Source organism: Centruroides vittatus, unplaced genomic scaffold, assembly GCF_030686945.1.
Source record: "Centruroides vittatus isolate TY-2023 unplaced genomic scaffold, ASM3068694v2 contig_18, whole genome shotgun sequence".
NCBI classification, from domain to species: domain Eukaryota; kingdom Metazoa; phylum Arthropoda; class Arachnida; order Scorpiones; family Buthidae; genus Centruroides; species Centruroides vittatus.
In genome coordinates this window covers 5,964,375-5,981,632 of record NW_027121101.1, presented here as the reverse complement: position 1 = coordinate 5,981,632, position 17,258 = coordinate 5,964,375, and the positions used below count along the sequence as shown (strand labels likewise).

Below are 17,258 nucleotides of genomic sequence, written 5' to 3'. Positions count from 1 at the left end.
TCCTTTATTTAGATGTTTTCCTGATCTTTTCTTTTTCAACCCGATTCCACCAGTTTGTTTTTTTATGGATAAAATGTTTATTTTATCCATAAAACCCCAATTATCCAAGGTAATGTGGACTGATGTTACCTCAGATAACTGAAAACTACAAATTTAAAAGATTTACATGATGATTACAAAAATTATGAATATAAAAGTTTTATAAGTGATTTATATGATATATCACTTTTTTTTACAGCTTAATGAATTTAATTACATATAAGAACATAATTTTTTTATTATACTCCTAATACATGTACAATAATTTTAAGAATAAAAATATTGTATTATTGCAGTTACATTTTACAAGGTAATATGAATGGTTTGTCTCACATTGAAGTTAAATGATTAAAGGCGACAGAAACAGATATTTTTTTAATCCATGTAAACTTCCTTTTATGAATTACAGTATAAGAAAAATAGTGTATTCACTTACATGTTTGCCTTATATAATGTGGACCTCAGTTGTTTGGGGTTCTATTATATTTATTTTTCATATATAACAGAAAATACAGTTTATGAAGTATAATTAATAATAAAAACTTAAGTATAAATATAACAATTAATATAATCACTAGTTATTAATTTGCTACTATATTACTATTATTAATTAATTAATTAATTACTATAGTGTACATAAATACTAGTTACTGATATGTATAATTAATGATATGCTAATGTATAATCACTTAGCTTAACAAAATTATTAGTAATGATTAATCTTTATTGCATATTTGAGAATAATTAATAAATTAGTCTAATTACCAAATAATCTGCTGGATTATTTATCAGGCTATATTAAGACTAATTAATAATCAGATACAAAGCAATTTGGTTACCAGTATGGTTATATTTAAATTAATTAATAGCTCTGGAAGTGAAGATCAGATAGGGATCTGGGTAGGTATAACTAGCAACACATCTTCACATTAAGCAGAAGTCCTAGATTTGTCCCACTTCAGGCTGATTTTTTTTCTTCCAAAATATTCTAAATTTAAAAATTTATTTATTTATAATTATTAAATTTATCACAAGATGGCAACTTAACCATCTACCTGTATCCAGAAAGCTTTGTATCTGATTATTAATTAGCCTTAACCTGTGACCATATGAGGTAGCTGCAATTTACTATACCTTTCTCACATATGGGGGTGGTTTTCATTAAATTGACTTACTTAGCTGTGCTTCCACAATATTCTCATGCTACATGCTCTCCGTGTAAAAATTATGGTTGAATTTGCCTGCTGAGTACCAGTACATTTTTTTTTACTGGTTAATACTTAAGTTAATACCTTACATACCTTACTGGTTAACAAAAAAATGCATGCAGCTCACTGGAAGTCTACACAGTTCTTTTGTAGCTTACACCCCAGAAAAGGTTGCTTATCACTGTTATATGTGTAGTACCATATTTCTTTTCTTATTAGTGGATTAGTGAAAGTTATTTTATGCCTTGAATAATACATCTTTTATATTTGGTAACATACTAGTTAGTTGATAGAAATCCAAAAAGATTTGAATAAGAAATATTTAATTTTGGCCACCTTATATCTTAAATGAAAATATTTACAGTTACCATAATTGTAATTCATTAAAATATCAAAATTCAACATTACTATATTTATCCAATTGCAAGCTGGCCTATTTTTAATTTTTTTGTAGTTCAAAAATGTTCCTCAGCTTAGAATTAGTATCTTTAATATGGTCAGTGTTGTTAAAACTGAAAAATCTTTTGCATGCTACAGAAAAATTCATTTGCCATCACAATTTTCCTTAAAATCACCAGAGATATGCATCATTAATTGTAAGTTCTTTACATCAAATAAGAACTAAGCAATTGGATCTCAAACCTGTGTCATTGAAGATTACTTTATTTGCAATTTTCTTAGTAAAATCAACAATGGCAACACTAACAGCAACTACTTTATTTACTATGCTATTGCACTATCAGATGTAGAGTAAAGAGGAATGGGAGGTGAACAGCATGGAGCATTGTCTGTGGGGATTATTATGTGAAATTTTAAAAAATACACAGAGTTTAAATTTAAATGTGCTATTTCGTTTTTAAGCTGTTTTAAAAACTGTTTGATGTGCAAATGTTCCAAAGAAAGAATAGAGAGGTTGCGGCTGTTGTTTTCAGCCCAAAACGTGTACATCGGACATTTGAGTGCTGCCATCTGGCAATTCTAGAAGGTTGATAATGGTGTTCGTTACATCTAGCATTGCAAGTAGAAGATTAATTTAAACTTTTTGGGAGGGATTTGGGATTAAAATTATGACGTATTTTATTAAAATAATGATTATTTAAGCATTTATGAATAATATTGTAAAGAAACAGATGATTTTAATCCTGAAATTATTTACCATATTTTACGGACTATAAGACACACCTTAATTTTTAAGCAATTTTTTTTTTAAAAATACCTATAAGACGCACCTGAATTTTGGAGGCAATTTTTCGAAGAAAAAAGTGCGTCTTATAGTTCGTAAAATACGGTAATTATTCAATTTTTTTTGCAAGTTATGTGAAGTGCCTGTAGAATTTACACATATTTGTCTTCATAATAGCTTATCATAATTCTGTAGGAGTAGGTTTGTTCTTTCACAGCACCTTCTATTATCAACAACTTAATACATTTGTAAATTTTGTAAAAATAATTTTCCGAGCTGCTTTTGGATTTACATAAGCCACTACTTCCCTCAACAAAAGTATGAGGTAGTCCTATTGTCCAGTAGGAGACATGATGCTAATTAAAAATAATTATTTAGTGTTATTAAACATCCTATAAATACTTTAAAGTAGTTTAATTTGTTTATTTACCTTCGCTGGTAATATTCGTCATTGTTAAATGTTTCCGCTATTTTTCAACAATATCCCATGAGTCCGTGCGTGATGTTCACGTCACGCACTGCCTTGGGGGATATTGTTGTGAACGTGCGCCGTAACTTATTTTACTTGGAGTTCAAATGTCAAACATGTACATCTGCTTGCTGTACAAGTTTAATGTTTGAACTTTGGCCGCAACCTCTCTAATACTTAAGAGAGAACAAACTTCTGAAATTCTATACAATAAATTATGCTAGATTATAAATTTTTTTTTGTTTTTAATGTTTGAAGTTTTCATCCAGTTGCTTGGTTTTTCTATTGCAGGTTTGCCTGCTATTTTTGAGATCTTCTGAGATTAAATAGGTGTAAATAAAGCTTACATAAAACTAAAATTGTTTACAGTATATTATTTATACTTACATTATTAATGCTTTTAAATTACAAAAATGTGCACAAAGGCCTTACATATAGTCAAAAAAGGCAATGCCTAGAGCCTTGAAAATTTGGTAGTATATTTTAGTATTCAAATCAAATTGTAATTGTTAACAAGCAATTATTTATTGTGATAGTCACAATGCTGGGTGGCAGTTTTTAATCATATTTATTTAATTTAAAATATATGCTCTTCAAATTAGTAGTATCTTGCCCAGTACATAATACTTTTTTTATTAGTGAGTCCCTATACATCATACATTTCCTGTTAGTAATAGAGTTATATTTGCCTCCTTTCAGGGAAAAATTTTTGAATTGAAATAACATGACTTCTGATTTGCATCAGAAGTCCATATGTAGTTAATTGGGGCCTGTTACTCCTACACTTTCCATATTTGGTCTCGACTTTCATGTATCTAACTCTGATCTCGAGATTAAGGAAAGATGGATGGACAATAGTGGGAATTTATAGGTGTACAATTTTTTCAAATTGCAGCCCAAAAATATAATTTGTTGCATCTTCAGAACAATCTCTTTTAAAGTTAAAATTGAGCAAGAACTTTTTGATAAACAGTATGTCAAGATATATTTTCTGCACTTTCAATCTTATTTGTTGAAAGAGATATTGCTGCTAAAAACAAGAGAGCATCTTTCTAGGTGAATTTCTCTATAACTATTGAATTTTTCAGTTTATTTTAAAACCATTGTATACATTTTATTATTTCATTGTGTTTTTTATTATCTGTTTCTGTATTAAAAATGTTCATTTTATTGTAGACCTAAACAAATCTACCTTGTAATTGTATAAATAAATATAAAATTGCAATGTTTAACAAAATAAAATATTTTGCTTCCATTTTATATTTCCATGTTTTATATTTACTATCTTTTACTAAAAATGTATTTTTTCTGATGATAGCAATAGCACCAGACGACTTTTTTACCATGTTGGCATTTTACTGTGGAGGCAGTAGCCTCCAAAGAAAGGTCGCCTCTGTGTTTGTGAATTTGTGGACTGTCACTGGAGTGAACGACGGAAGAATAATGGAAGCAAAGTATTTTACTTCTGTTAAACATTGCAATTTTATATTTATTTATACAATTAAATATAATACCATTGGCCATGTTTTATATTTACTATTTTTTACTAAAAAACTCTACCTTTTGTTTCCATTGCTCTTCTAATGGGTCTAAAAATAAATTTTGACTATAGCCTTGCAATTCCTAGAGCCACTGCTGACTTCAAGGTTGGACTGCTGAAAACAGATAGAAACACCATCCCTAGTTTTATGTATAATTTATATATTAGTCAATTTTAGTTTAAAATATTTTAATTAGGTTAGTAACTGAAACATTTGGATGATTAAAATTTAACAATCAAGAAATATTTATCAAATAGATAATAAAATATTTTAATTGAAACAATATATATTGTTTTTAAGAATTTTTTTTTAAGTTTAATTGCTTTATTGTGTCTATTTTTTTAAATATTTCAGAAGAAATTATGAATCCGTAGTATCAGAACGATTTTTCCGATCAGATCTTCCCGAACCATCTACATCAGCTGCTTCATTAAAGTAATTTTTTTTTAAGACACTTTTCTTTCAACTTTTAAGCATGGACTATACATTATACATTATATATTTTAAAATGCCAGGTTAACTATTTTTCATCTATATTCCATTTATTTTAAATATTAAATTTTTAGTATTTGGGAAATTAGTCTTACATTTGCATTTTGATTATTACTATTTTTTTAATATAGTAGAATCTGCATATTGTAATCACTTTGAGACTTGCTTATACTGATAATAACAACATACTAATAACATTAAGCAATGTTAGTAAATTAGACTACAATTATGGAAACGCTGGTTTTATTGACTTCAACAATAAAAAGGCACATTAAAACAAAAACTATAATTTAAAGATTTATTAATTATAATTATTATTATTAATTAATGTATAATTTATCCAGTATTGTTTTTCTGCTACTGCCATTAATAACTTGCATATAATTGAAGTAAGAAAGACCCACAACTTAAACTACTGTATTGAAAGTTGACAAAGATTAAAATGAATATCAATTAATGCTAATCCACTAGATGATAATAACTGATAAATGATAACAATTGTATGTTATCAGCTGCATGTGAACTGAAAGAATAAAAATGCCTATTTATTCAAAGATAATGATAACAGTAAGTAAACTCTGATTACAATAAGCAAAATTTTATAAGTGTATTTTAATTTTAAACATTTTTGATAACAGTATTTGTGGTTTCAATAAGCAGATTCTATTGTATTTTATCTAATTTTTAGACATGTTATAATAACAGTATTTAAAACTATTATAGTTGATTGAATTATCCAGTTCTTTGTTCATTCAATTAAATTATATATACAGATTTAAAAGAATTTTGTGTTATTTGGGAGATAATCAGATTCACTTAATAAAGCTTTTGAAGAAAATGCAAGATTTGCTAAATTATGTAAAATAGTTAAATTAAAAAAAATTGGAGATGGATAAATGCTAGAAAAATAAACAATATTGAATGGAAGTTCCATTCAATATTGAAGGAAGTTTCATTCACATATTAAAATATAAAAATGAAAGAGAAGCATAATGTTTAAGACCATTTTATGTTTGTTAGATGTTAAAAATTTTTAATTTTATATACAGATGTTTATTAATTCAGTTCTGTTATGACTTAGAATTTGTGTTCTGGTATAGAATGCTTAGTTTAAATATGTTCAAAAATGTATTTAATATTTTATTTGAAATGCAAATATACAAACTTACCAAGTTAATAGTTTTTGATGTTCAAAAACAATTATAAATAAAATGAATTTTCCACTAGCCAATATTTAAAATTATCACTAAAAATTTTTAAAGACATTAGTAATAAAATTAAAAATAGTTAAGTACATTTAAGTGTTTTAATTATTCTCATGCTTATCATAACATCATTGTTGATGTTTTTCACATAGAAAGGTTTCTGTTATACATTGGGGGCCGTCCATAAATTACATAAGGTATTTTGGGGTTGGTGAGGGTCAAGGATTTCTTACTCGGGGGTAAGGGGGTAATAGATCTTGTCTTACGTAATATTCTTATTTTTATTTTTTAATCTCGTTGAGTGGTGGAGTTTTGAATTTGGCTTTAATTTGGCGGTTTCTATTAAGCATGCTCGTTGTAATAACGTCATCTCGTGTGATGTGATAGAATAATAACACTAGCAGACTCACGCTCTACACATTTTTTATCATGGGAGAAAGGCCGTGTAGTGGTTTCTCTCTCTCTTTTTTTTTAATTAGAATAAGTGAACCACTCCTATGTGTGTATAACACTAAGAATACGTAAATCAAAATACATGATACAAAGTAAACATAAAATTAGTATTTGGCTTTTAGTGAAAACTAAAATGTAAAACTAGAAATTAGAAATTATAGTCTTTTCTTCCATATATTTTGAACATAATTGTAAAAAGCATCAAACAGTGGCTTCTGAACAAGCATGTCGAGTGGACATGCTTGATAGATCATATGGTCGAGTCTCTAGGTTTTAGGTCTAAGTGTCTAGGTTTTCTGTAGAGCAATAGCAAGAGGCAGTTTCTGCTCGGTTATATATCGCCAGGTAGCTTCTAAAATTACCATGCTCAGTAAGAAGTTGAGCAGTAGCAAACGTTAAATCTTTAAATGGCAGCATTCAACACTAGGAAAATAAAGTCTTGTTATTATACCAGTTTTACACCTCAACCATTGTTGATTCCACTTTTGCATAGGGTTGTCATGAATATAATTTTTAAGGCTACTATGTGAGAAAGGGATGTGAGTGTAGCCCAAGTCAGTGTCCTTTCCAGCTGACTTAGCCTCAAAGTCGGCTTTTTCATTTCCTAGTATGCCAGTATGGCCAGAAACAAATATAAAAGTTATGTTATTTACAAGACTTTTAATATGGTGCTGGATATATGTGATTTTATTGCTATTGCAATTGGGATTTAATAGAGCTTTTAGGACAGACTGAGAATCACTTTAAATGTTGATAGACAGAGTTTTGTTTGGTAGTGAAGTGGCCCACTGAACAGCGTGGTAGACAGCATCTTCTTCAGCTTGATACGTGGGGGTATCTATACCTTCTAAAATATTTTGGGAAAAATATGTCAGTTTGGAGGAAGATACAGATACTTGGGTCCAAAAGCCCCCTTCATGTTGACTCATCTGTGTAGATATTAATATCCATGGATGAAGCAGGTGACATCAAATGTACCCATGGAATAACCTTGTTTACAGGATGATGATCAGAGATAGTAGGGTAATTGAATGTGGTAGCATATAAACAGTCATAGATAGGAGTAGAGACCATTGTTGAGCCTTGATGTTTGTAGTTCTGATGTAGTAGTTCAGAACTTTTTCTACAATACATAGTATAGTGGCAAAGAAAGGAGCTCTGCTAGTATCAGAGATGCATTAGTAGAAACAGTTCTGCAGCACTTTGAAATTCTGATGGCAAACTGTCTTTGAAAAGAGAGTAATTTACTTGCTACTGAATTTTTACTAATTCCATGACCCAGCTAGAGGCCACGTAAAGTAGCATTGGTTATATTACCCCATTATATAGAGTTTTACAAGATTTATGATTTAGTCCCCAGGTGCATCTAGCACATTTTAGCAGCATGTACTTTATTTTCTTGGCCTTAGCCAAGATGTAATCAATATGGCAATGAAATGTGGTTTCTCTCTATTCTCTCTTGTTTTATTTTGTATGACATTTCTGTTTACATGTGCACAAGCTAGTGGATCTGTCAAAGTATTTTGCGTCCTTTTGTGAAAATTAAAATTAATATAAAAATGAATATTATGACGTTGATTAATGATGATGATGATAAAAATATTGTTAATAATTAAAAAATAAAGTTCTTAAAATAAATTGTTCATTCAAATTCATTAAATTTTTATATTTTTAAATTTGTTCACATAGTCATTTATAAATATTAATAGTACATATTAATTAACTAATTAATAATTATATATTTTGGACCTAAGGTTTTTAGTGTTTCATAAAAAAATTTTTTTTTTTGTTAAAATCTTTCTATAAAATCATGCCTAAATATTACGTAAGATGGGGAAGGGGGATCAAAGAAAATATTATGGTTTCTTACACTGGGGTGGGTGGGAGTCTAGAATGGCCGAAATTGCCCTTACGTAATTTATGGACGGCCCCTTGCTAATACTTGTTTTCTAATTTTTATCCATGCTTGAGAAGTTAAATAAATATTTACAAAAGATAACTACAATGTATTAAAATTTGTAATTTTTATTTTTTTCTGCAGTAGAAGTAATAGCACATCTAAGCCTTTAGGTAATCTTTCAGTAGTGATTGTAGGAAAATTGAAAAAACCACTCAAAGAATTAACTGCCAAAGTAGAAGAACTTGGTGGAAAAGTTGTCAGTAAAGTTACCGAGAATGTTGTTTGTGTTATTACAAATGAAGGTATCTATTATATGTTAATAATTTTTGTTTGATAGATTATGAACATAATCATTTATTTTTTGAACAATTTAATTTTGCAGAAGAAATTAAGAAAAATAGCAAAAAAATAAAAGATGCAGAGAAAGCAAATGTTCATGTTGTATCAGAAGATTTCTTAGAAAGTGTTCAAAATGGTGGAGCAGCTTTAATGATTACTCAGCACAGTTTATGTTCATGGGGTGGAGATGTAAGTTGTTTACTAATTTACAAAAAAAAAATGTAATCATTGGTCATTCTGGGAGAATGGAAGTGGGGTGGGTGTTATCTGTACATTTTATCATCAATAAATTTTTAAAATTTAATGATTGATTTTCAGTAAGACATGTAAGCAGTAAAAGTTTTAAGCAGCATTTAGTGAGAACATGTAATTACTCAGCAAGCAATCAATTCATATTTAAAGAAATCCTCAAAAATTGCCAATATAGGTAGACTTAAATAAATTATTTCAGGATAGGTGAGGCGATTTTAGGACAGGTTGGTACCCTATGTGCTGTCCTTGGTAATCATTGCCATTTTTTTCAAAATAAATTTCATGCAAATAATGATAGGTTTTAATTAATTTAGCCTAAATTTCTTACTTTAATATTTAGTTTCTCAGAAAATAAGTGCCTTATTAATCAAAAGTATATTATTTAAAGTAGTTTATTTTGTGAGAAAATAGGCATTTGTTAGCATTCATTAAAAATATGTTATAATTTCACAGGAAGACTTTAATGTTAACTTTTTTAAAGTGAATAAATTATGAAGTACATTTTCAAATGCTTAAAACTCAAATATTTTAATTTAAAAAGAAAACATTTTCTGGACAATTGATTAAATGACTCTTTTGAAAATGAACAATTAATCTATAACAACAACAACAATGATTTTAAAAAAAAAATAAAACAGTCATCTGTTTGTTTACTGTACAAATTAGTGATTGTGGTGGACCAAAGGAAAAGGCATCATATATATATATATATATATATATTTATTTATATATATATATATATATATATATGTGTGTGTGTGTGTGTGTGTGTGTAAAATCAGTGTCTTCCTATAGAATTTTATTTTAATTTAATGTTTAGAATAACAATTTTTTTAAGCTCAAAAGAAATATATTGTTATATGTTGAATTTTAGCATTCTATCTCATAATAAAATTATAATAAGTATATGATAAATACAAATTTAAAATATTTATAAAAACAGTCTCTTAAACCTTCATTAAAAGTATTATTAAATCTACTCTACATATATAAAATGCTTATCTTAAAATTGTCATTGTTTTTCATCACGAAAATAAAATAGAAATGACATTACTGGGAATTTGATGAATCATCATGAAATTTTTGAACAAGTGGGCAAAGTCCATGAGTGAGCTAAAAATGCTATGTTTATTTAATTTATTTAAAATACTAGTTGAAATTGTTGATAGTAAGCATAAAATTGTTTGAGAGAACAAATACAAGAACACAATACTGATACATTCATCTAATGTTTAGATGTTAGTCATACAGTGATTGTTACACTTCATTTTAACTTTTTAATGAGTTTTATTCCTGTTTCTTATACCAATCTTTTAATTTTACAGTTTTAATTGCATTTTGTTATACTCCCTCCTTTTATAATTTACAGAACATACAAGTCTCTTTATCTTAACTTTTAATTTTTATCATTTTAATAGAATTTTACCATAACTTCTGTTTATAAAATACATTTATTTTATTATACATTGGAATCCAGTTATCACATTTATCTATAACACAATGCAATTCCTGTCATCAAGATTGCTGTAAAATTTAAAAGAGGACCAGTGAAGGGCCTGATGTTCAAAATTGATATCTTTAGAAACCAGTAAAAACCTGTATTTTCATTTTGATTGTTTCTTATGATTCATTTTCTCAATCAATTTTATGCTTACTCATAACAATTGCAACAAGAACAAAAGGCAAATCAGTACAAACTAGTTGAAATTGTTGATCAAGATATTAATTAGTTAATTAATATTTCAACAATTTGGATTTATTAATTAACAATTAATATATCAACAATTTGGATTTATTAATTACATCTGGTATAAAGGCTTTTTTCATTATTTGAATTTGTTTAGACTTTTATAAGCCTTTGTAAAAATTTTAAAATTTCTAAATTGACCAGGATCAAACTTCTAAAAGCTTCACCATAATAATCTTAAAGGTCACTTCTAATCAAATTCAATCTTAGTCTTAATATATAGATTCAAATTCCAAATGTTTGTTTCAAATGTTAGTGTTTTCTGCAGATGTGTGTCTAACTGAAATGATATTTAAAGTTTAATATTTCAACATCTAAAAGAAAAATATCAATATATATACCATATTTTCTTGATTAAACTCTGGTCTTCAAATAGAGTCCAGGGAATAAAAGTAAATCCTGTGTTAAAAAGCATAGAAAAGAATGTTGAAGTACTGCACTGTATAGGGTAATGTAATTTAGAGTGAGAGGTAAGAAGTTTAACTAAAATTCCAACTCTTCAAATTGTGTAGAGTCAGGCAGCACTTTCTATTCCAAGAGTCACTGAATCTTTTATTGAAATAAAATTATAGATATTGTTGAATATTGAACTAGAAGACATGTTTATAAGTCAAAGAGTGTATTAGCCAAAGCTGTAATTAGGGAAATTTTGTTCAATTTCAAATTCATTCATCATTTCTTTTGAAAAGAGATGATGAATTTGAACCAGAAGATGGTAGACAAGATTCTACAAGAACATTGAAACAGACCTGAATGACAATGTAATAACCAAATTGGAAGATGCTGATTGGGTTATCTAAGAAAATGATAATTATTTCAAATGTTGTAGTTGTAACCCATAAATATAGTCAATAAATGGTTTAATAGTTTGGAAAATGTATCAGTAATTAAGGTTTTCTTTTTAATTTTTACCCAATCATCTCTCCTGTTGCAAAGTAATAAACCCCAGCCTTAAAAAAATCTTTGATCTTCAAATAAACCCAGAGGATGTATAAATTTTAAAAATAAACTCCTTGGAGTTTAATTGAAGAAATATAATATCTATGTTGATTTTTTTTATGAGAATATACAAGAGTTAGTTGGAAAGTAAAAATATACAGTAAATATTTCAAAAATATTCTGCCATTTTTACATTAAATATACCTAATCTTGTTAACAGCCAAACATTTGTCTGATTACTGCGTGTCATGATCACTCTTAAAACAATTCATCTATACTCATGGTCTTCAGAAGAAATTCATTGTTATCTAATTTCTATAACAAAAATAATCATTTGGTTGATTAAAAAGTAAGAATACACTATGAATATAAGTTTATTCAGAAACAAAATAATAATTTTCACTGGACAGCAGAAAGCTACTTTCCACATTTAGTCATGTAATTGGAGTTTAGTTTATTTGTATTTAGTTGTTTTAAATTTGTTTGAAACGCTAAATTTTGAATATCGTATATCAGTTAGACTTACAGCTGTTTCCTGTAGTTGATAAACTACAGGAAACAGTAACATATTAATTTTAGATAATTTTCCTCATCTGAATTAATATATTATGATCAAGAGTTTTATTGGGACTGACCTATAAAATTATTGTGGTAAAACTTCTATAAGCCTAAATCTAGTATGGTACAAACTATCTTATAATATAATCTTAATCAAGATGGGTTGATGATGATAAGCACAGAGTCCAAACGGTTAGGAGTTGAAAGTTGAAATTTGGTACACAGTTATACTATGTTCGCACACAATCCACGACTCACTTCGATCTCGATTGTAACTGTTAACAGTCAAACATCGAGCTGTTCGCATAGGCAGTTGTCTTGAGAAGAACCCAGCTATTAAATGCGATGCTAAAACTGGCATAACTACGTGGTAAGTCACGAACACCAACAAACAAAATGGAAGTTTTGGTTATAAATAAATACTTTTTCTTGCCATATATCTAATAATAGACAGATGTCATCGTCTCTCCAAGTATCTTTTTTATTTCTCTGTTGATAGCCTGACACATATTCCGCAGCCATCTTGTATTTTCTCATGCGTGTGGGATTGTAGGAACTCTCTTATGACTGGATCTAGTTTCAAGAACTTTCTTGAGTCGATCATGATTGAACCTCGTTTTGGTTGCGATTGAAACGGTTGAGAGAGGTCACACCACAGCACAGTCGCTGACCTTGGTCACAATCTAGATTGAAATACTCAGTGCAAACGGGGTATTAGGGTACGTCACAAGAATGTACACTAAGAAGGGATTTTTCAAAATTCCCCTTTGCGGGGGAGAGGGAGAGGATTACGGCTTATCCTAAAAACCTCAGCTTCTACTGTACTATTTTAAATGCAGATTTTTTCGTTTATCCTGTGTTTTAATAGGGTATGTCATGATAATGCACATTAAGAAGGGATTTTTGAAAATTTCCCCATGGGGGAGTGGTAAAGGGTTAAAGATTACCCCGAAGAACTCTACTTCAACTGTACTATTTTAGATGCCATATTTTTGCAGGAAATCGAACATATTTTTAGACCCTTCTAAAAATTCTCAACAATATTTAGTGCTCCATTGTATTCAAAGTTAACACGGGGAGCGCATGCGCATATGTTTGCTTTATTCAAACTTTTCATCTTAATGTTCGAATTCATATTTATGAATGACTCTGGAAGATCCAGCTTATTTTTGGAATTAAGTAAGCCTGAAGAACCCAGAAAGGGTTACAAAAACATTTGTTATTCATCACTTAGTGGTATTGCGCACCAGTTAGTGGTTGCAGTTGTCTTAATTATAATTATTCCGGTGTGGTAAGCAGATATCTAAAAATTCTCTAATTAGTCTCAGAAGAGGGAGGCCAAATTCTTGCACTCATTGAAAACGGGTAAGATCGGATGTAATGTAATAATTTTAATCTTTGCTATTGTTACTTTTTGCCTGAGCAATGCCGGGCTCATCTGCTAGTTATTGCGTAATTCTAACAAAATATTTTAAGAATGTGATATTACATTTAGAAAAGTTAGTTTTATTTTACAAATAATGTATAATAATAATAGTAAAGAATATTATTTTATATATCTAACAAAAATATTCAAATATATTGAATTTTTCAGCCAACAGTGAAAATCAGTCGTTTTGAAAAAAAATTACATGAAGGTGAGTAATAAATAAATAAATATTTGGGGAATAAACGATACATAGTTTGAAAGAGTAAAACAGACTATCACATTATTTCCCTATATTAATACATTGATACCTTCTGATGACTGTGGACCATTAAGTGTTTGTCCAGAGACAGATACGAGGCATACATTGAAAAAAGTAGTATCTATTTATTACGATTTATTGCTGTGAGATTGGTCTACCAATAATTTTTGGATACAGAGACTAAAATCTACATATACAGCAAAACATTTATATATTACAGTATGTATTTATTTGATGGCATGTATTTTAGTATATCTGTATTTTCAGAGAAGATGTTTACTAAAAGTATTCCTACCAAGATGAAAATGACAGTTAAAGGAGCTGCAGCTGTTGAGCCAGATTCAGGTATTTCACATTTTTCATATAATAAGATTTAAAAAGTTTTTTAAAGTGCATAATTAACCTTCATTATATTACAGTAACAAAATTTAATGTGGTACCATATAATACTGTAATTTTTGTACATATTTTGAATGAATTTAAACAACAAATAATTGTTATTTTTAGGTTTGGAAGATGTCGCACATGTATACGAAGAGAATGGCAATATTTACAATGCCATTTTGGGCATGGTTGACGTTATTAAAGGAACTAACTCTTATTACAAATTGCAAGTTTTAGCAGGAGATCGGTCTCACCAGTATGTAAATTATGCATTATTTAAAATAATTTTAGGAAATATTTTAATAATCAAACAATTTTTCAATTTTATAGATTCTGGGTGTTTAGATCTTGGGGAAGAGTGGGAACCACAATTGGTGGAAACAAATTGGAAGAATTTGTTACGAAATTGGATGCAATTTTAGAATTTAAAAGATTGTATGAAGAAAAGACTGGAAATATGTGGGAAGAGAGAAACAATTTTGTGAAACATCCAAATAAATTTTATCCCCTTGATATTGATTATGGCCAGGTTTATATAACATTTCAATAACAATTCAATTTGAAAAATTAAAATAAATTAATGAAAGTGAAATACTAAGGGTATAAAAATCCTTAGTATTTCAGATATTAATATTTCATGTTTATTGTTATTGTTTTGATTGAATTTATTTTTTAATTATTAAATTATAATAAATTAGTAGAGTTTCAACATAATAAATAAGATTTTTTAAAATTAATTTATACACATTGTTGCAAAAAAAATTATGCATCTTAAAGCTGTCTCACAATAGTAATCAAATTCTGCATATGGAATGATAATGAAAAAATAAAAACTTTATTACATCATTACAAATGTTTCACATTAGTAAGTTATAAAGCCATTTCTGACATTTCTCAGTTTCAGTTTGCATTAATTGCCAGACTATTTGTTTACTATTTTCTGATTTTTTTTAATGTTTCTGACAAAAATATTCTCCAATGATGTATTCTTGTCTTGCGATATAATGGATTTTTTAGTGTTTCACTGCCATTCCACATGCAGAATTTTATTAATATTACACAGTGGCTTTAAGTTATGTTGGTTTTTCAAACAGTGTATATTTTAGAATAAATATAAGATATAAGACTTCAATCTTTGTAATTAAGTGTAAAGATATATAAATTCGTAAGTTTATGTTTATTATATTTCTTCACTTTACTAATTACAAAAATTTTTATTGCTGTAAAATCAAAAATGTTTTAATTCTAATTTTTTTATACTAAAATATTTCATGGTAGCAAAAACTTTTTTAGCATTCTAAATTTGTTTTACCTGAATGAACTTGTGTCGCTAAAAATTTTCATGGCTACTGAAAACTTTATTTCACATATCACAATTTAGGTCTTTGCCCTAGCATATGTGGAGACTAAGGAAACACTATTCCGCACTCCATATGTTTCACAAGCATGAATATGTGTTCATTCTGATGACGTCTGAACTGTTACATCTGCGAACATTTTAAACTGTTTGTTCAAGAAAACATTGATCTGCAAATTTTACAAATCAATGGAATCAAATTTTCAGACTTCTTTTTCTTTTCAAGAACAGAATTTTTATTTTTGCTCTTTCACATGGATCAACGTTTTCTTGTACAAGCAGCTTAAATGTTCGCAAGTGTTTACAGATAAAATAGAATTCAGACATCACCAGTATTAACATAAATGTGTTCATGCTTGTGAAACCTGTGGAGCATGATTTCGGAATAGGGTTTCCTTAGGTCTTCACATCTGCCAGGGCAAAGATCTGAATTGTGATATGTGCAATAAAGTTTTTACTGATTATGCAAATTTGCAGTAACACAAGTTCATTCATTGAAAACCAATTTTTATAAGCATTCTAAAGTTATTGAGTTCAAAAAAAGCATGAGTTTTGAATTCAATATATTTAATTTTAAATCTTTATTAATTAACTTTAAGAATAAAAAATTATTGTTATAATATATAAAAATTAATTTAGGATAGTGATCCACAAATGAAGAAATTAGAACCTGGAGTTGATTCAAAATTACCTAAAGCTGTTCAAGAATTAATATGTCTGATATTTGATATTGAAAGTATGAAAAGACAAATGACTGAATTTGAAGTAAGCCTTTTTCAGATTTTTGTAAAATTCGTAGCATTAAATAATTATATTAAAATTGCATATTATTTGAATTTAATTATTAGTTAGATTTGAAGAAAATGCCATTGGGTAAACTGTCTAAAAAACAAATTGAACAAGCATATGCTGTATTAACAGAACTTCAAGAGGTAAAGAGAATATTTATTTTTAATATATATATAATTATTAATTAAATATAATAATAAAACTTGTCAATTTTTAAAAGCTTAAAAACAAAAATGAAAATCAGTCGAAAATATTGGATGCCTCTAACAGATTTTACACATTGATTCCTCATGATTTTGGTTTAAAGAAGCCTCCCCTTTTGGATAATGATAGGATTATTAAGGTTTGTAATTTTCTTTGCTTTAATGATGTTTATATTTGTTTTACATAATTCCATTTAATTTTTAATACATTTTCAGAGTAAACTTGAAATGTTAGACTCATTGCTTGAATTGGAAATTGCTTATAAACTCTTAAAAGAAGCCAGTGGTGATTCAAGTGTTGATCCTGTTACCCAGCATTATAATAAATTGAAAACAGACATTGATGTTCTTGATGAATCCAGTGATGAATACAAGACAATTAATTCATACATTAAAAACACTCATGCAAAAACTCATGATCAGTATACTTTAAAATTAGAAGAGGTTGGTAAAAATTCAATTTTTATTATTTTTAATATTGACACAAATAATTTCTATAATTTTTAAATCTT

General features: G+C 28.0%; 1 protein-coding gene and 1 non-coding gene across 2 annotated transcripts in view; both read left to right on the top strand.

Annotated features, from left to right (window-relative positions):
• The window catches only part of Parp1 (Poly-(ADP-ribose) polymerase), an 82,425-nt gene that overhangs the window by 45,835 nt on the left and 19,332 nt on the right, over positions 1 to 17,258 (top strand). Inside the window, exons 10-20 of the mRNA XM_067263844.1 lie at positions 4,795 to 4,875; positions 8,632 to 8,792; positions 8,873 to 9,018; positions 13,920 to 13,962; positions 14,281 to 14,358; positions 14,521 to 14,653; positions 14,728 to 14,926; positions 16,394 to 16,519; positions 16,603 to 16,686; positions 16,764 to 16,886; positions 16,963 to 17,190. Coding sequence (XP_067119945.1) covers positions 4,795 to 4,875; positions 8,632 to 8,792; positions 8,873 to 9,018; positions 13,920 to 13,962; positions 14,281 to 14,358; positions 14,521 to 14,653; positions 14,728 to 14,926; positions 16,394 to 16,519; positions 16,603 to 16,686; positions 16,764 to 16,886; positions 16,963 to 17,190 — 1,402 coding nt within the window. The remainder of the gene's footprint in view (positions 1 to 4,794; positions 4,876 to 8,631; positions 8,793 to 8,872; positions 9,019 to 13,919; positions 13,963 to 14,280; positions 14,359 to 14,520; positions 14,654 to 14,727; positions 14,927 to 16,393; positions 16,520 to 16,602; positions 16,687 to 16,763; positions 16,887 to 16,962; positions 17,191 to 17,258) is intronic.
• On the top strand, positions 13,987 to 14,121 carry LOC136969756 (small Cajal body-specific RNA 8). The gene has a single exon (XR_010879866.1). It is a non-coding gene; the product is annotated as a small Cajal body-specific RNA 8 (non-coding RNA).